The sequence below is a fragment of the Microtus ochrogaster genome, unplaced genomic scaffold (genome assembly GCF_000317375.1).
Source record: "Microtus ochrogaster isolate Prairie Vole_2 unplaced genomic scaffold, MicOch1.0 UNK54, whole genome shotgun sequence".
Classification (NCBI taxonomy): Eukaryota; Metazoa; Chordata; class Mammalia; order Rodentia; family Cricetidae; genus Microtus; species Microtus ochrogaster.
The window spans coordinates 2,260,489-2,281,078 of NW_004949152.1; the positions used below are offsets into that span (position 1 = coordinate 2,260,489).

Consider the following 20,590-nt stretch of genomic DNA (forward strand, 5'->3'; position numbering starts at 1 on the left):
AAAAAAAAAAAACAAAAAAAAATTTGAATGAAGTGTCACCACTGAATTTTCAGAAAGCAGATCAAAGAATATCTTGTATAGGATACAAGATTTATTTCAGAATTTATCCTGTTGATTGGTATGTGGGCACGGCTGTGCACCATAGAGCACACATTCAGAACAACCTTGGGAAGCCTGTTTCAAACTCAGGTGGATGTGCAGCAAGTGCTCTTAGCTGCTACACCATTTCACCAGGACTACCTCAGAATTAGTAATGATAAACTGAAAAAAAAAAATTACACCACTCGTATTTTTATAAGTCTCCCAATCTGTAACTGCTTGGTAATTCAGTACAAAACAAAATTATTGCAAGAAATAGAGCTAGCCAGGAAGACATGGCGTGTACCTTTAATCCCAGCAATCGGGAGGCAGAGGCAGGTGGATCTCTGTGAGTTCGAGGCCAGCCTGGTCTACAAGAGCTAGTTCCAGGACAGGCCCCCAAAGCTACAGAGAAGCCCTGTCTCGGGGAAAAAAAAAAAAAAGAGAAGAGATAGAGCTAAAGAAATCTGATTTAAGCAGGGTGGTGATGGTAGTACATATTTCATCCCAGTGCTTAGGAAGCAGATGCAGGTGGATCAATAAACTCAAGGCCAGCCTGATCTACAGAGTGAGTTCCAGGACCGCCAGGACTGCACAGAGAAACCCTGTCTCGAAAAAACAAAGCAACAATAATAACAAAAAACCAAAACAAACTAAACAAACAAAATAGAACACTGGAGATGTTGAGATGGCTCAGCACTTCCAGAGGACTCAGGTTAGATTCCTAGAACCCACATAGCAGCTGACAACCACCTATAATTCCCATTCCAAGGGATTTGAGGCCCAATTCTGGTTTTTTAGGCACTAGGTATGCAAACAGTACAAAGACATATATATAGGTACAACACCCATACACATAAATTTTGAAAAATAAAAACAAATTGATTGCCTATCAATTTGATTCCAAATTGACTGCCCTCTGTAAAATTTTAAACATTGCTTTCATAGAGGGGAAAAAAAGGCTAGTAGCTTTTAAATTTCATTTGTTTATCAGTATAGAACAAGATGATGTTTTTAAAAATGTTTTTCGTTAGCTGGGAGGGGGTGGATCCCAGCACTTAGGAGGCAGAGGCAGGTGTATCTGTGAGTTCCAGGACAGCCTGGTCTACAGAGTTCCAGGACAGCTAGAGCTACACAAAGAAACTCTGTCTCAAAAAAAACAAATTACAAAAAAAATGTTTTTTATTATTATGTATTTGTGTGTATGTGTATATATATCTGCATATGAGTGTGGAGAACAGAAAGGTGTTAAATCCCCTGGAGCTGGAGTGACAGGCAGCTGTGAGCTAGCTGATGTGGGTGCTGGGAATAAAACATGGGTCCTCTGCAAGAACAATATGTGCTCTTAGGCCGTAAGATGATTTACAAACAGAGTTTTAAAAGAATTTCTCTTCTCTTGTGGTACTAGTGAATGTCTTTAATCACAGCACTTGGAAGTCAAAGGCAGGTGGATCTATCTGAGTTGGAGGCCAGCTTGATCTACAGAGTTCCAGGACAGCCAAGACTGCTACACAGAGAAAACTTGTTTCAAAAAAACAAACCAAACTAAACCAAGCCAAAACAACAACAAAAAAGAACTTCTCTGTATGCTTACATGTCTGTATGTTTATACGCTAGCAATGGAGGCTACATCACTCATCTATATGTCCTTGCAAATCTATAAAAGAGAGTCCTTACTACCTTCAAAGCTGGAAATATCTTTAGAAAAACATGAATTGGAAAACTAAAAAAATAAAACAAAAATAACATGTTAGCTCTTAGAAAACAAAACCAAGTAATAAATAAATAAATTCAATCGTTCATAATTTAATTATACATTGGGCAAAACAATTAGTCAAACCTGGAAAAAGACTACATAAAAACTGAATAGATGAACCTAAATTCTATCATTGGAGTTTCTCCAGGGTCCTTCTGACTAACATGCTTGACCCTCCCTCCAGCAGAGGGAGCAAAATCCTAACACTCAACAAGTAAAATGAAAGACAAGTTTGTACCTTTTAAGTGTACCTAAGTATAGTTTTGGTGCGTCCATCTTAGACATTTCAAAAGTTGTGTGTTGATGCTCTGGTTACAGAACATAGAAACATCAAGCCTGACTTGATCTGGAAGCTTCTTCCCTGCAAAGTCTCCCTCATCAATGCGGAAAGTGCTATGTAGACTGCTGGAGAGAACTGTCATCAAGTTCTCATTCAGCTGTGTGCCATACTATTACCAGCCAAGCAAGATGTCTTGCTTGGTGCAACAGTAACGAGTCTGTTCTGTCTCACTGGACTTGAGATGTCCCACATCTGGTACCATAAACACTGTCAAGAGTCTATGGTTGGGAAGGCCACAGGCCCAATAGGAAAGTTGTTTTGCTAAGTGGATATGATGTGCCTGCCAAATTACCTTCTACAAAAATAATTGTGTTTGTGCTACTAGATTACAGCTGCTATCAGCTTTAAGTCAAAGAAGCAGTATTTTCTTGGCAGCTAGCAACTAACTACTGGTCAAAGTACTGTGAATAAGTGAATGCTGAGTGTTCTGCCCTAAATGGGACACCTGTATTGCCCCTTCCAAGGCTCAGACAACAATTCACAAGAGGAAGCATAAAGACTGTCAGAGTGTTGAATGTTGTCTACAGGGCATAATATGTCTAATGCAGCTGTGATTACCTCTTCAAAACCTGCATATGATTGGATCCATCACCAACATCCACTCATGGAAGCAGGAGAGGAGATACTCACAAGTCCTGACCCTATAGGTAGTTGCTAGGGGAGGGAGAGACATTTTCACCATTGTTAAAGATACTGGTAAGGTGTCCAAGTCTCTGTAAATAGTCTCTCACCCATGCTCCTGTAAGCAATGCTAATGAAAATCACTAGGTCATACAACAAAGGAAAGCCAAAGGGAGACTGGTTGAAAAGAGGAACAACAATAGTGGGAGACAAGAAAAGTTAATACAGTATCTGTTAATATGATCAAAATATATTATAAGCATAAAAATGAATATATGTAATAGGCAATATATAATTATACACATGAAAAGATCATAATGAAGTTTCTTTTTTTTTTTTTTTTTTTTTGGTTTTTCGAGACAGGGTTTCTCTGTGGTTTTGGAGCCTGTCCTGGAGCTAGATCTTGTAGACCAGGCTGGTCTCAAACTCACAGAGATCCGCCTGCCTCTGCCTCCCAAGTGCTGGGATTAAAGGCGTGCGCCACCACCGCCCGGCCTGAAGTTTCTTATTATGTATAATTAATATATGCTAAAAAAATTTTAAAAACAGTATGTTGAAATTTTTTTTTAAATAAAAAAGCTGGGCTTGGTGAAAAAGGCTTATAATCCCAGGTAACTGGGAGGCTGAGGCAGAAGGGTAGTAAATTTACAGCCTACCTGTTGGCTCAAAGCCAACTTAATTAATTTAGTAAGAATCTGCCTTGAGCCAGGTGTAGTGGCTAACTCTAATCTTAGCACTTGAGAGGCAGAGGCAGTCAGATCTCTGACTTCCGGGTTACAGGCCACACGAGATAACACAGGAAACCCTGAAAACAAACAAAGAAACAAACAAAAGTCTGTCTTCAAATGAAGACTAAAAAGAGGACTGAGGGGATAGCACAGTGCCCTGCATTGGTCCTCTGAGCACTAATCAGGTATATTAGTCAGTATAATAACGAAGACTATAGTTCTATAATTCTAGTACTCAAGAGATAGAGGTGGGAAAATCAGAAGTTCAAGATCATCCATAGGGAGTCTGAGTTGAGGCCAGCCTGTGAAACATGAGATCTCAAAAAAAAAAAAAAAAAAAAAAAACGGACAAAAAAATCCATAGTATTTCACTGTATACTCATTCTCACAGGTAAAAATATTGGAACATTTCACTTGGCAGAAGCAGGCAGATATATGAGCTCAAGGCCAGCATGATTTACATATTGAGTTCAGGTTAGCCAGAGTTATACAGAATGAGGTCTTGTCTCAAATAAAAAAAAATTGAAACATTTCATAAGTAGTTTAGTAAGATTTTATAAATTATTATATTTAATAAGTTTTTGTCAGAAAAGTAATACTCTCACATGACAAAATTTACAGAATACAGGTGAAAAACAGTACAAATGTATTACCCTTAAACAACCTACTTCCTTCTGGTATATTTTTATTTGTATATTAGAATACTAGTATAAAAAAGTATAGATAGGCCGGGCGGTGGTGGCGCACGCCTTTAATCCCAGCACTCGGGAGGCAGAGGCAGGCGGATCTCTGTGAGTTCGAGACCAGCCTGGTCTACAAGAGCTAGTTCCAGGACAGGCTCCAAAACCACAGAGAAACCCTGTCTCGAAAAAACCAAAAAAAAAAAAAAAAAAGTATAGATAGAAAGGCATTCATTAAGTACCTAACTATATCTAATAGTACTAAGTATTTTTAAAACTTACATTAATCTTTTCCAACACCTATTATAGAGATATTGCTATTTTATACATACAAACACCTTTTTTTTTTTTTTTTTTAAAGACAGGGTCTATGTAGCCCTGGCTGTCCTGGAACTCTCTATGTGGACCATACTAGTCTCAAAGTCACAGAGATCCAGCTGCCTCTGTCTCCTAAATGCTGGGATTAAAGGCATGTACAACTATACCCCAACTCACTGTCTTATATTTTTAAGATCAGGAAATGATGGAGGTGGGTCTTGTATCTTATCTGTTGCTTTCATTGGTTAACTAATAAAGAAAACTGCTTGGCCTGATAGGACAGAAAATTAGGTAGGCGGAGTAAACAGAACAGAATGCTGGGAGAAAGAAGCCGAGTCAGGCAGTCACCATGATTCTCCCACTCCAGATAGATGCAGGTTATGATCTTTCCTGGTAAGCCATCTTGTGGTGTTATACAGATTATTATAAATGGGTTAGATCAATATGTAAGAGCTAGCCAATAAGAGGGTGAAACTAATGGGCCAAGCAGTGTTTAAAAGAATATAGTTTCCATGTAATTATTTCAGGTAAAGCTAGCCGGGTGGCGGGAAGCAGCCCCGCAGCTCGTTCAACAAGGAAACAGGCTGGAGAGAAAGCTCATGGGTTAAGAGCACTTGCTGCTTTACCAAAGGACCCATGTTCAGATCTCAGCACCCATATCAGATGGCTCACAAATGCCTATAATGCCAAGTACTCAAGTAATCCCCCCCTGGCCTCTGAGGGCACACACTAACATAAATAAAATAAATCTTTTTTTTGTTCTTGTTTTGTTATTTTGTTTTCCAAGTAGTCTCTGTGTAGTCCTAGCTGTCCTGGAAATTGCTCTGTAGACTAAGCAGGGCTTAAACTGAGATCTGTCTGCCTCTGCCTCCTGAGTGCTGGGATTAAAAGTGTGCACTACCATGCCTGGCTATAAATAAATCTATATAAAAATGAGAAAACATAGAAATACAGAAATTGTGTAACTAGCTCAAGCCACATCTGAAGTATGAAGAGCTACGAGTCTGTCTATTCAAGAGTGTGGTTCCAGTATGGGCACTCTGAACTATTTTACTATGATCATAATCTGGAGTTATATTTTATACCTGGAGCACCATTAACATTTTCTCAGTGTTACCCTTTAAGGTCTTTTTAATGTTGATAGTGATCCATTAAATTTGTATGTGATAACAAGCTGGGATGTTTCCAGTTCCCCACTATAAACATAAAATATCCTTGGGGGTTAGAGAGATTGCTCAGCAGTTAAGAGCACTGGCAACTCTTCCAGATGACTCTGGCTCAATTCCCAGCACCCACATGACAGCTCACAGTCATCTGTAACTCCAGCCCAAGAGAATCCAACAACTTCAGGCCTCTGGGGACACTGTGCATGTACATGGTACGTAGACATGTATGCAGGCAAAACACCCACACACATAAAATAAAGTAATAAATTTTAAAAATATATTTTTGTATATATTACTTTTGCTATGTTTGTGTCAAAATGTTTTTCAAAAGATTCTATCAGTTAATAAAGCCATAAACATTATTAATTTTACCACAAATATGCTAGCAGTAAGCATGAACATTAGGACTAGTGAGAGGCTCAGCATAGAAGGGTGCTTGTTGGCAAGACCGATGGCACAAATTTGATCTCAGAATCCAGATACGCAGAGTCCAACCTCTACATACACCTCGGCATGTATGCTTCCACATGCATTCACATACAGAATAAATAAATGTAAAAAGCATTTTTTGAAAGCATGAACATTCAAAAATTGTTTCTAATAAAAGAAACAAATGTTCTACATTTTATTATTCTCTCATCACAATGAATTGTAACCAACGTTCCACATTACCTTGGCTTTACGATTTTGATTTCCTAGGTTTTTAATGTGTGTTGTGTTTCTTCACAGCTTTTCTAATGTACCCAAACTGGCCCAACCTTTCAACCCTGCCTCAGAAGGCTGAAGGCTGAGATCACAGAGTGAACTCCATAGTGCCTGTTTTCTAAGTTTCTTCCTCTATGATTTCCTCAGTGATCAGAGAGATGTTAGATTTGCTGATAAATCTGTATGAGCTTGCATAGGAATATCAATACTATTCATACTAAAACATCTCCAGACTGTTGTTTCCTATTTCATGATCATGGCTACTAAGATTCAATCTTGATAAAATAACCTTTTGTTAAATGTAAAAACAAAAGCAACAACACATATTAAAACCTACAGTTCCAAAATACTAATTGCTTCTAATACGATTTTAATAACAGGATAAAACTGTCAAATATGCACTCAGTAGAATTCTAATTTTAAGAAATCTTGAATAGGTCTCATTTAAAATTAACTGAACAGAACCTTACTCACCCTCATCACCTCAAATTGCCAAAAAAATAAATAAAAAGAGAGAGCTACATACCTGTCGCTGTAAACATAGATGATTTCTGTTGTGTAAATGCTGATGATTAGACAATGAGGAAGGCCAGCTCCGAGCTGGATATTGCATCTGGGATTGAGCCATGTCAGAAGGCCGTGCTACAAGATGTGAAGTAAACTGCCGATCAAGGTCATGATCTAAAATATGATTCGAGTTATCTTGTCCAAACGTTGACTCATCAAATTGAGGGAGAAGACCCTCTTGAAGGAGGTCCTCTGGGTCAAGTCCTGTAAATGGTTCTGTATGAGAATCCACTTGATGAAGTAAATTCTCCTCTAAAGATGAAAAACCATTAGTTTCCACGTGATCGTTGTAATGACCCATGTGAGGTCCTGAGTCAACAGGATCGGGGAAGTTCATGTGCACAGGAGATAATTTTGAATTGCTATAATTACCCTGAGGATGTGACGGATGCAAAATTTGAAAATTATTTGAATTTAGTGATGGAGTGGGGTTTAGGATATGCTGGGAAGAATCTTGTTTAATTCCCCTATGAGGTGAAAAGGAGTTGCTTCCAGCAAAATCAGATAAAGCCTGATTTGTATGACTGGGTGCAAGAACTGCAGAAGATTGCAGAAGACTGCTCGGTGACACGTGACCACTGGAGAAGGAGTACTGTGCAGGGAACTGCTGGGAGTTACTGACGGAACAGGAAGTCATACTGGGAGAAGGTCTGTTAAAGGGTCCTTCCTGATGACTGTTACACTTGAGGAAGTGGACTGGAGGATTCGCTGCTTGAGAAAACTGCGCTGAAAGAGGCTGTTGTGAAGAGGAGGCGTCAGTTATGTGTGGCGGGAGGTTAGCATTAACTCTGTGGGGACCAGAAGCATTAATGTCTATAAAGTTTTTAGACTGGCCAAGAGAATTCTGCCCTGGGTTAAGATTACTTCTGTTTTGTTGTGAGCGAAGTGAAGTACACTGTGTTTGATGTTCACTGGGCTGAAATAAGGCAAAATCATGGTGCACCACAAAGCTTTTATTTTGATGTAGAGAGTGTGAATGTCCTTGTTGATGAAAAGGTGATCCATTTTGATTTGAAAGGCCAGAGGCTGTCTGATGACCCCACATTGGACTGCCATCTGCTACATCTTGAAACAAGCCATTGGCTTGGTTTGGGGGATGGATTGGAGAACAATTAAATTGAGAGTGTGGAGACAATACATGTTCAGCTGGACTGCCAAAAGACTGATTAACTTGATGAAATTTCATTGAGTCAAACTGATTTAACTGTTCAAAATCCGTCATCTTCTGATGTGTTGGAGTACCTTGAACATGGTTTAGTGAATCTATATGCAAAGGCTCAAACTCTGCACCCAGGTTCAATTCATCCACTAGTGAAACAGGTCCCGGCTGGACAAACGCATCATCTGACAAGCCTTCTAAAGTCTCACCAAAAAGATTTGTATCATCGAAAAAATCCATCATTGGGTCTGTCATTTTGAAACTTCAGTGAGAATTTGGGTTGTTCACTTCAAACAGTATGTTCAGCTTCTCTGTTGCAGATAATAGCGCATCATTTCTGGGGGTCATCAACTAATCCAAAACAGGCCAGTGTTCATTATAGCTCTACATAATAACATGATAACATGTCATGAAGTATCAGAATCCTAGAAACATAAGAACAAAAGTAATTTAAACTTAGTAGTAGTAGATATTCTTTTTTTTAATTTATTTATTTATTGAGGATTTCTGCCTCCTCCCCGCCACCGCCTCCCATTTCCCTCCCCCTCCCCCCATCAAGTCCCTCTCCCTCATCAGCTTGAAGAGCCATCAGGGTTCCCTGCCCTGTGGGAAGTCCAAGGACCGCCCACCTCCATCCAGGTTTAGTAAGTTGAGCATCCAAACTGCCCAGGCCCCTCCAAAGCCAGCACGTGCAGTAGGATCAAAAACCCATTGCCATTGTTCTTGAGTTCCCAGTAGTCCTCATTGTCCGCTATGTTCAGCAAGTCCGGTTTTATCCCATGCTTTTTCAGACTCAGGCCAGCTGGCCAATATTCTTTAACATAAATAAAACACACAGTACTTTGTGTGTTATAATTCATTGCAACTAGGCAATTAATACTCTATACAGGCTATTTAAAAGTAAAAACACACAGCACTTTACTCTGAAGTATATATACTATGACAAAAGATTATAAGGCAACCCCTAAGAATAACAAACAGTATGCACACTACAACATGAAATGTCTATAAATCCCAGCACTTCTATCAATGATTAGAATAACTAGGCACTGCCCTTCAAAATGATAGATGTCCTCAGGTTAGTAAGTAGATTATGATCACCTGGTCCAGGTCGCATAGAGTATATGCAGAAATACCAGAAACACAATTTTCAAGATACCATGAGGTGACCCAGAATGAAATAAATTTCCTTTGGTTAGCTGTTATCACTAACACAAATGTGCTGCAAAGTATGATGAAACATATGCTCACATAGTTCACATGGTGCTTTCACTTATCTAACATGGAAGATCAGCCCAGCAGTCAAAGGACTTAGGTTTCTGTGAAGCAAATCCAAGGATCCTATAATCAGTTGTATCATTATACCATCTTGAGAAAAGCTGCTAAATCATTAGGGATATACATATTTCCTATTTTGTGAATCAATTGTGCAAATGCTGAAATTCAAAAGCTAAATAGAAAACAAATTGGAGCCTGAGCTAAGTAAATGAAAAACTGGTCCTATGATAAGCTAAAAAACAAATAAACAGACAAGCAAACAAACAAACAAAAACATTAAAACCAGGCAGGTTAATGCCTTTAATCCCAGCACTTAGGAGGCACAGGCAAGTGGATCTCTATGAGCTTGAGGCCAGTCTGGTCTATAAAGCAAGTTTCAGGATAGCTAGGGCTTTACACAGAGAAACCCTGCCCCCAAAACACAAACAAACAAACAAATAAATGAAAGCTTATACTTAATATATATAATGCTAATTAAACTTCTGCATATGCAGTTGTCTCTGGGTATATGAGGGAGACTGATTATAGTTTTTATATAACCTCATCACACTACATCATGTCTAGTAACTTAAAATATCAGCCACAATACAAATAGTATATAAATCGATATTATACTATATTATTTAGAGAATAAAAGCAAGAATCAGCTAGCAGGTGTAATTTGTTTCTTCGAAACATTTTTAATTTCCATGTGGTGGTTCCTTTGGTGCAGAACCTTACGATACTGATGGCCAAGTATTCATGAATTCAAGCACACGTATATAGCAATGAGATGTAAAAGTGATCTAATGACTTGGTTACTTTGTAATACTAAATAGGTAACAATTATTGCTCCAGGCTTGAATCATTTCCAAAAGTTTTAAAGTATATCTAATGTTCCTATTTTGCACACATACATACACACATAAAAATATCACAAATGAAGGTACTTATTCCTATATTAGTTTATTTAAAAGTCACTAAAGTGCTAAAAAACTTCAGAACTTCTATTTTGAAGGATAAATATTAAAAAAATTAATCTTCTAAATAAAATCCCTACTAACTATTCAACTATAAAAAATTTTTTTACAGTTTAAAAATGTTTAATCTTAATTCTGAGGAGTAACAACTATCAAATTCGGATAAATTATACTTAGATATTGATGTATCATCAATCACAACATTATCACATGCTTTAATAAACGACATGTAGCCCTATCTGACAGTATATGCCTACATTCCCAGCACTTGGATGGCTAAGGCACGGAAATCCAGTTCAGATAGTCTAGACTACTGAGTGAATTTCCAAAGGCAACCTGGGCTACACTGTAAAACCCTTTCTCAAAACAAAAATAAGCATTTGGAATGTAAAATACTTCACAATAATCTTAATTAACAGGAGAAAGCTATCCTGTAAAAAATGGGATGGAATGAAGTAGAGTGAAGGAAGTTTTAGGTGATAAAAAGTCAGATACTAAAGTTGTCCCTTTAATTGCAGAATAGAAAATTATTCACTAAGCACAAATTATAAGGGGGAAATAATAGCTAACAACAATTTACTCATCCTTAACTTGATTTTCAAAAAAGCAGACACAATAAAACAATTAGAAGGAGCATATTATCGTGTAGCTGTAGGATTTTACTGTATCATACATTATAATACATTCTAATACTTGACGCAAAATACTCCTACAGTACTAGTCAGATGAAAGTCTAGTTTTTACTTGAACAAAATGAAAAGTTTTGATATGAAAAGTTTATAGGCTACATCATTAAAATTAAAAGTCCAGGGTTTTGGGATACACCTGCAACCCAGTACTCAGGAGGCAGAAGCAGGAGGATCTCTGTGAGTTCAAGACCAGCCTGGTCTGCATAGAGACTTTCAGGATAGAGACTTTTCATGTAGCTAGAGTTACATGGTGAGATATGGTTCCAAAAAGCAAAACCCCACAACCAACCAGTGTGGTCCTGAAATACACAGCCTCGTTCACTCAGATATAAAATGGGAGGATTATGAGTTCAAGGCCAACTGTGGTGACCTGGTGAATGACTGTCTCAGAAATAAGTACATACAAGAAAAAGTGTTTATGCTTCAACAGATACCTTAAAGAGCTTCTAACCAGCACAGTCTCACCAATGAGCAAATTCTAACCTCTCAGGATCCTGGCTCTCAGCTATGTTCTAGGAGAAAAAGAAACAACCTGTGGCATACTAAAGAGATACCTGGGTTTGTGGGCACATGCCTGTAATAACAGCACTTCAGAAGTGAGGGCAGGTAGATGAGGAGTTCAAACCCAGCCTGAGATACATAAAACTCTGTCTCAAAAACTAAAAGGAAATGAAGGGGAGGACAGGGAAGGAAAGACAGAAGAGGAGAATGGGAAGGAGGAACAGGGAAAAGAGGGGAGGGAGTGGGATGAGACAAGAAGAGCAGGAAGTGTTGGATGTGGTAGCACAAGCCTGCAATCCTAGCACTTGGGAAAAGGAGGCAGGAGGATCAGGAATTCAAAGGCATTCCTGGTCACATAGCTAAGTAGAGGCCAACCTAAGCTACATGAAAGCTTGTCAAACAAAAATCATAAAGTAAGCAAGCAGACAAACCACCCATGGGAAAAAACAAAATTTTTTTCTAACCATAAATCTGATAAAGAACTAATATCTATCCCGGCGGTGGTGGTAGTGGTGACATTCGTCTTTGATTCCAGGATTCAGAAGGCAGAGGTAGGCAGATCTCTAAGTGCAAGGCCAGCCTGGTCTACAAAATGGGTTTCAGGAGCCGGGCGATGGTGGGGCACGCCTTTAATCCCAGCACTCGGGAGGCAGAGGCAGGTGGATCTCTGTGAGTTCGAGACCAGCCTGGTCTACAGAGCTAGTTCCAGGACAGGCTCCAAAGCCACAGAGAAACCCTGTCTCGAAAAACAAAAAAAAATAAAAAAATTTAAAAAAATGGGTTTCAGAACAGCTAGGGCTAAACAGAGAAACCCTATCTCAAAAAACCAAAACAAGGCAAAACAAAAAAAGACATCTTATATCTAGACCATATAAGAACTTATATCTAAAACATATGAAACATTTTCAACAAGTTACTGGAAAGACCTAGATACTTCTCCAAAGATATATAAATTTCTAGTAAAGACATGAAAAAATATCCAACCTCATTAATCACCACAGAACTATAAACCAAAATCATAAAAAAAAAATCACTTCTTACCCATTAGGATGAAAAGGTAAAAATACCAAATAATTGAATGTGAGAGTGGTTGAGAAAAAAAAGAGGGAGAAAGAGTAGTTTAACTTACACATTAGTGACAGGGATGTAGCTTCTGGTAGAACCTCAAAAATTTAAAAATACAAATTCTGTATAGTTTAATAATTCCACTTTTTGGTAAATACCCAATAAAATTTAAAGCAGGGAATTAAACATAAACTTGAATGTCCAATGCCCAGTGTAGTATTTATTCACAATACCAAAAAGAAATAACCAACTAACAACTGATAAGTAGAAAAACAAAGCCCAGTATATCAGCATAATGGAGTTACTCAGTAATAAAAAGAAGTGAGATGGACCTTGTAATTAATATTGGCTTAAAAATCACAGCTACTTGGGGCTGGAGAGATGGCTCAGGGGTTAAGAGCAGTGTCTGCTCTTCCAGAGGTCCTGAGTTCAAGACCCAGCAACCACATAGTGGCTCACAACCATCTATGAGATCTGGTGCCCTCTTCTGACCTGCAGGTACACATGCAGACAGAACACTGTATATATAATAAATAAAATCTTTTTTTAAAAAAAAATCACAGCTACTTGTAGACAGAAGCTGGAAGATCACAAGTTCAAGGTCAGCCAGCCTGGGCTACAGATTGAGACCAAAGCAGCCTGTGTGACTTTCTGAGACCTTGTTTCAAAATAAAAGCAGGCTGTGGTAGAATTCTCTTATAGCATATATGAGGACCTGGGTTCAACTCCTAGCATTACAAAACTAAAAATCTTATAAAAATGAAACACTGACTCATAACTCATAAGTGTGAAAACCTTATACTAAGTGAAGGAATACAATTGCAGAGGTTTACTACCCCTGCCTCTTTTTTGAGACAGAGTCTCAATATTTATCCCAGGCTGGCAACCAGTAGTGGATTAGTGGGTATAAAGCTGAAGAGGCAGGGCAGATGTGTGTCATGACTGGTGCCCAATGAATACTTGCCATAGGTTATGGGGCTTCTGAGGTGATGAAATGTTTTAAACTGTTTTCAGTGATATTTAAACAACTCTGTGTCCAAAGCCACAGAGAAACCCTGAAAAAAAAAAAAAAAAAAAAAAAACAAAAACCAACTCTGTGAATGCCAGGCAGTGGTGGTGCACACCTTTAATCCCAGAACTCAGCAGGTGGAGGCAGGTGGTTCTCTGTGAGTTACAGGCCAGCCTGATCTAAAAAGCGAGCTCCAGGATGGGCTCCTGTCTCAAAAAGACAAACCAAACAAACAAACAAAAACCCAAAAAAACAACTCTGTGATTATTAGAAACCACTGCTGGGCGTGGTGATGCATGCCTGTAAATCTAAAGATCGGAAGTCAGTCTAGACTAAAGAGAAAAACCCTGTCATCAGAAAGGAGGAAGGAAGAGGGTCTGGAGAGATGGCTCAGCAGCTAAGAGTACTCCATTCTCCTCCTGAGGACCTGTGTTTGGGTTCCAGAACCCACGTTGGGTAGCTCGCAACAGCCTGTAACTTCAACTCCAGAGAATGACCCGACACCCTTTTTGGTCTCCATGTTTATATAGACACATGGCATATGCTCATAGACACATACACCTAAATAAAAATAAATCTTTAAAATTAAAAAAAAGGAAAAGAATGAGGCCAGTAAGATGTCTTGGCAGAAAAATTACTTGCTGTTAAGTATGAAACTTGCACAAATACAGACACACATACCGTATTTATATACACACGTACAGACAGATACACACACACAAGCAATAAATTTTTTAAAAAGAGGGAGTAAAAAAGCCGGTGGATTATTCACTTAAATAGATTAAGTCACATAGTATGTAAAGTACATCAATAAAATATTTTAAATAGTACCTTAAATGATACAAGGCTTTATAAGGTCATACAAATATAAACTTCACTTACGCAAATCACTCCATGCACTAGCCCCTTATTTCTCACTCGTTTCCTTGTTTTTCTAAAACAATATAACTTCATTCTTTTTTAAGCTAGAAAAAAATCCACACTGGAGCAGGGCATCGTAGTATATACATGCCTTTAATCTTAGCATTACAGTGTGAGGCAGGTATATATTTGTGAGTTCAAGGCCAGCTTACAGAGCAAGTTCTAGGACAGTTACAAGAACATAAGGAAACTCTGGCAAAAACAAACACACACACACACACAAAATCTTTTTTTTTTTTTTTAATTATTTGAGGCAAAAATTCCTTTCAAAGTAAGCTGGGGGGAGGTGGAAAGCGTGAGCTACTGCGATCATTTCACTCAATCAAAGTTTTAAACTTCAAAACTTAGCAAGCCAAGTAGCTGGCACCTATAACTCCTGCCACTTGGGGAGTCTGAGGGAAGAAAACTGCTGCCTGGGTTACAGACTGAAATTCTGTCTCAAAAAACCAGGAGAAAAAAAAATACAAAATTTCCCTCTATTGCTAGCCAACTTTTCTTTTCTCTATTCCCCTAACAGTCTTCCTTAATTTCCTTTCCTGGGACCTGGCCCAAGTACACCCTCCATGATTACTATGTGCACTAAGAACGCCTTGTTTATGGCAAGATGGTGTGTTTCTGTGGAAAAAAAGATGCTAGGCACAGCAGAGCCAGGCTGGGCCAAACCGACTTACCATCTCACCCATTGTCCTCCCAGTTCATTGCCTTCTTCTTGCAAAGTAAATTTCCTGCCCATCAGCACAGTGACTATTTACAATCCCCTTGTTTCTCAGTTTCTTCACTAAGATCAAGTGTACAACTTACACAACACTAAACACACACACACATGGTCAAGTAGTACGACAGAAATGATTAATTCTAAATCTTAAACAACTAAGTAGTATCTTACTGGAAAATTTTTAAGTATTCCACTTTTTTATTAATCTATCTGACCCGCCCATCCTAAGAAGGAATATAATATAACTTCTTTCACTTGGGGAAAGAGTGAAGGATACACAGACTAACCTGAGAGCTTGACTCCCGATGCCGGTCCTAAATAAAGTTCTCTATTTTCAAATGACTTCAAATGCTCCCCTGAGACAAAAAACCAACATTTGGGCACTGGAGAGATGACTTGGCTGTCTTCCAGAGGACCTGAGAGTCTGGATCCCAGCACCTATATCAGATGGCTCACAACTCTCTTTAACTTTGACCCCAAGGGACCCAACAGCCTCTTGTGGTCTCAGGGGGCAATGCACCTCATGAACACATATCTACATTCTGACACACATATACAAATAATTAAAATTTTAATTAAAGAAAAAAGACACCAGGTGATGGTGCCTGCACACACCTTTAATCCCAGTACTGGGGAGACAGAGGCAAGTTTGAAGCCAGCCTGGTCTACAGAGAGAGTTCCAGGACAGCCAGGACTATATAGAAAAACCCTGCCTTGGGAGGAAAAACAACAACAACAAAAAGACATTTGTCCCAGCACTCTGGAGTCAGAAGCAAGTGGTACTCTTTAAGTTCTAGGCCAGTCAGGGCTACATAGTTAGACCTTATCTCAGAAAACAAACAAATAACAAAAAAACCTGGGCTCCATTAAAAAAAAAAAAAGAAAAGAAAAATTGAGTAACAAGGATTCTTACTGACTCTGTCAGAAAAGAAAAACTCTAGGAGATAATGTACTGTCATTTACAAAGTTCCTTATTAGTAAAAATAAATAAAAGCAAAAATATTTTTAAAAAGCCCACTACCTCTTCTCCTAAATACTTGATATAATGACTAAATGTAAAATACATATTAAAATATTTTCTATACCAAAGGAAGATGTCACCTTTACTATAATTACTAAGTATAAATAGCTAAGAAAAAATTATGCTAGATTGCAACAGAATAACCTAGGAAATATTAGTAGAGACAGAATTTTTGATTTAGAGAATCTTAAAATTTGTTTTTAATCATTTTACGATTTTATGTATACATACATACATGTATGTATGTATATGTGTGTATGTTTTACCTGCATGTATGTTTATGTGCCAGATATACACAGTACCTGCAGAAGCTGGAAGAAGGAGTTTCAGTTCCTTTGGAACTGGAGTTACAGATGGTTTGATAGTCACCATGTGGGTGCTAAGAATTGACCCAAGTTCTCTGGAAGAGCAGGCAGTGCTCTATATCGTTGAAATAGTTTTCTAGCCCCTTACAATGCAATTTTTAAAGCTGGAAGTGCAGGGAATTTTGGATAATACATATTAAATGAAAATGTATAAATCTACAAAAATGGTGTCAATACTGTCTCATCATTTAGACTTTTCAAAAGGCAACAAACACTACTAAAAGCTGCATATAATTAAAGACTAAAACATGAGAAATTTGTCAGGTATGTCTATTTACTTTTTCATTTGATCTTCTTTCTTTTCCTAGGGAATATTACCTGCTAGAATAGATATATACTTTCCAACAAAACAGTCTCTTGCCTACAAACTGAAGTATGCAGATTGACCCCCATTTTGGGAAAAGAGACACTTTGGGAAGAAAATGTATTTGAAATTTCTTCCCCTAAGCATAAGAACTCATACATGTAAACCCAGTACTCAGATTATGGAGGCAAGATTGCTTCAAGTCCAGTTTGGGCTGCACAGTAAACTAACTTTAGGCTAACCTGAACTAAGTGAGGCCAACTGCTTTCCCCAGGCTCAAAAAGGGAAAAAAAAATATATTGTGTATGTTAGTGGGGAATGAACTCAGGAACTTATTATATATGTTAGTCAAGCCATATCCCTGATCTTTTTTATTATTTTTGAGACAGAATCTATACTACTCAGGCTGGCCTTGAACTTAGTGCAATCTTGCCTCAGCCTCCTGAGTGTCAAGGACTATATATATATATATGAGCCTCCATGCCCACCTTATCTCTTGAAATCAGTTTAATTCCTACCATCTCCCTAAATCCTAAATTGACCCAACCAAAAGAATACCAATATATATTGGCTTTTCAAGATGCTGTAGCCCTGGCTGTCCTCGAACTCACAGAGATCCACCTGCCTCTGCCCCCAGAGTGCTGGAATTAAAGGCGTGCAACACCATGATCTGGCACAGTTTTCACTCTTTGTTTAAATTATCTATCAGCAGTGTTTGTTACCTTTACCATGGGGCCTCTTTGAAGTGCTTAAGGATACACAAAGAAATCCCCCTCATTTTTCTTCTTTTTTTCTGAATGTCTAATTTCAGTCTGTAAACTCTGTAACCTCTAATTGTTGTGGTACTTGAGGATACTCTAAATTAGCAGTTCTCAACCTATGATCTGCAAACCCTTTGGGGTCACATATCAGATGTCCTGTATATCAGATATTTATATTGTGATTCATAACAGTAGCAAGATTACAGTTATAAAGTAGCAACAAAATAATTTTATCATTGGGGGTCATCACAACATGGAGAACTGTATTTAAGGGTCATAGCATCAGGAAGGTTGAGAACCACTGCTAAATGTTGGTGGTACTAGGTAATACTAACCTCTAAATGTTGGGATATCTGGAAGCATTCTAACCTATAAATGTTGAAGGTACTGTAGGCACTCTAACCTTTAAGTATTTACAGTATTTGGTGGGTACACTAATCTTTCACTTCTGTCTATACTGACTCTCAAGATAATTTTAAGTAGTCTCATGGTGTTAAATGTCAAATATGTTGGCAATTTTCAAATTTAAATCTATTATATCTCTGCCTCAATTTCAAACCCATATATACCTAACAAATATTTGACTTCTCCTCCTGTATAGTGGATACAAAAGTAACCCCCGACATTTACTAGGTCATATTTCAAAACAGTAAGTAGCAGGTGTGATCTGCCAGTTGTTTCAGGTCACTTCACTCACAATCCTCCAATGACTGTATTGCACGCATAATAAAAGTAACACTCCTCATTCTGACTGTATCATAGGCCTCCACTCCACCTCAACAGCTCTCTGCCCACAGATCCTGCTCTCCTCTCTTCATCAGTCCCTTGCTTCAGCCACCAAGGCAGGAGAGTGAGGTCAGCTAAACACCCTAGTAGGCAGCTTCTAACACCCTTCTCTCCAGTGCTTCTAAACACAAGCAAGAATCATCGAAACCAACTTCACCAGGAACCTGGGAAACCGCCAAAGTTTTACAACTAAGAGAACAAAGAGAAAAGTAACAAAAAGCAAATCCCTATCATTAAAGAAAATCTGTATTAAAATACTGGCAGAACAGTGGGAATGTATCTAAGGTGAAGGAAGAAAGCCTGCATTCAGTTCCTGCACCAAAAGAGAGATAATGGAAACAGAGTCTAAACACAAGCTAAAGATGAGGCTTCAATAACCACCCAGAAGAAATACAGTTACTTCATCAGATGGACTCCAGGCTTCAACCATCAGGAACAGAAAATTCTAGAGCAAAATTCAAAATCTTATATACAGATTTGCAATATCTAATACTCAACATGTCTGTTTTTTAAACACACACACATAGACACACACACACACAAACACGCATGCACACAGTGTTCCCCTTAATCTATATAAGAAAAAAAAATAGGAAAGGGCTCATAGATTCTGTCCCTAAGTAAAGTTACTGAATTTAGTAGACAAAGAATTAATAAACCCTGTTAAATATGCTCAGAGAGCTAATGGAAGTCATGGCTCAAGGATGAAAGCAACTAGGAAAATCACATAAATGAAATAAAAATACATATATTTAAGGAGAGTTTATTAAAAAGGTCAATCAGGAATTCTGCAGCTGAAAAGAAGAGTAACAAATTTGAAATTCATTACGGGGAGATTTAATCAAACAAAGAAAAACAGAGCACATGATCACCGAACCCATCTAGTCTGAGAAATACAAAGAAAAAAGAATGAAGAGTGGGCAGACTGAGACTTGTGGCAACAACAAGCACCACAGCGAGGGGACCACAAATACGGCTAAAACTCACCAAATCAGATGAAAGACATGCACTTTTTGAAAAAGTGTGAATGTACGCATGTCTGTGCAACTATATGTGCATGTGAGTGCACCAGGAGGCCAGAACAGGACACTGGATAGTTGTGCACTGCATGGTGTGAGTGCCAGGAACTCAACTTGGGTCCTCTGAAAGCACAATACATGGTCTCAGTTCTGTTCCCAGCACCTGATGGTGGCTAACAAGCATCTGTAACACTAGTTCCAGGAGACCCAATATCCTACACATATATGTATATGCAGGCAAAAACCTCCTCTACATTAAAGTTAAAATAAAAAGGTGGATAGAGGACGTATCAGATATTAAACTGATAAGAACAGATACTACACTTGATCTTAGCCAAAAGGCCTGTCTCGAAAAACCAATAAATAAATAAATAAATAAATAAATAAATAAATATAAAAAGGTGGAATCATGAATGTATCTCCATGATAAAAGACAAGTGTTAGGCCTTGGATGGGTGATTTTTTTTCTCTTCAAAACATAATTAATATTCAGAACTACATAACTGTTCTATGTACCCCTGACATGTTGACGATAATATCTACATTACTGATAACTTCAACTCTTTAATTCAGAAATAGTCCTAAGAGATCACACTAAAGGGCACCTGCCATCAAGCCTGTCCACTGGAGTTCGATCCCACATAACGGATGGAGAGAGCAGACTGCAGAAAACTTTCCTCTGACCTACTCACGAGTGCAATGTGACACCCATACACCCACACTCACACAGACATATCGTGAAAATACAAAATAAACAGTAAAGTAAAACTAAAAATAATAGCAATGATAAATTAGCACTTGGGAGGGGAAAAGGGAGGTAGCCAAACAGTCTGAATTAGTGAAAATGTCTCCAAAAACATATAACTAGCAAACAAACAAAAGAATTAACACCAAATTTAAGATTCACTCAAGACCACAGCATACTGATGGCTCAGTGGTTAAGAATTCATCCTAGGGGCTGGAGAGATGGCTCAGTGGTCAAGAGCATTGGCTGCTCTTCCAGAGGTCCTGAGTTCAATTCCCAGCAACCACATGGTGGCTCACAACCATCTGTAATGAGATCTGTGCCCTCTTCTGGC

At 38.3% G+C, this 20,590-nt stretch overlaps 1 protein-coding gene and 1 pseudogene across 6 annotated transcripts in view; both read right to left on the bottom strand.

Moving 5' to 3' along the window:
• The window catches only part of Chd9 (chromodomain helicase DNA binding protein 9), a 234,087-nt gene that overhangs the window by 121,381 nt on the left and 92,116 nt on the right, over positions 1-20,590 (bottom strand). For 4 of the 6 annotated variants that reach the window (XM_013354623.2, XM_026777292.1, XM_026777291.1 and 1 more), the window contains one exon: positions 6,919-8,543. In XM_013354623.2, coding sequence (XP_013210077.1) covers positions 6,919-8,373 — 1,455 coding nt within the window. In that variant the 5' untranslated portion in view covers positions 8,374-8,543. Of the gene's footprint in view, positions 1-6,918; positions 8,544-20,590 lie in introns of those variants that run through there. The other 2 variants (XM_026777294.1, XM_013354624.2) reach the window with 1 other exon arrangement.
• Positions 19,694-19,866, bottom strand: LOC113455506 (annotated as a pseudogene).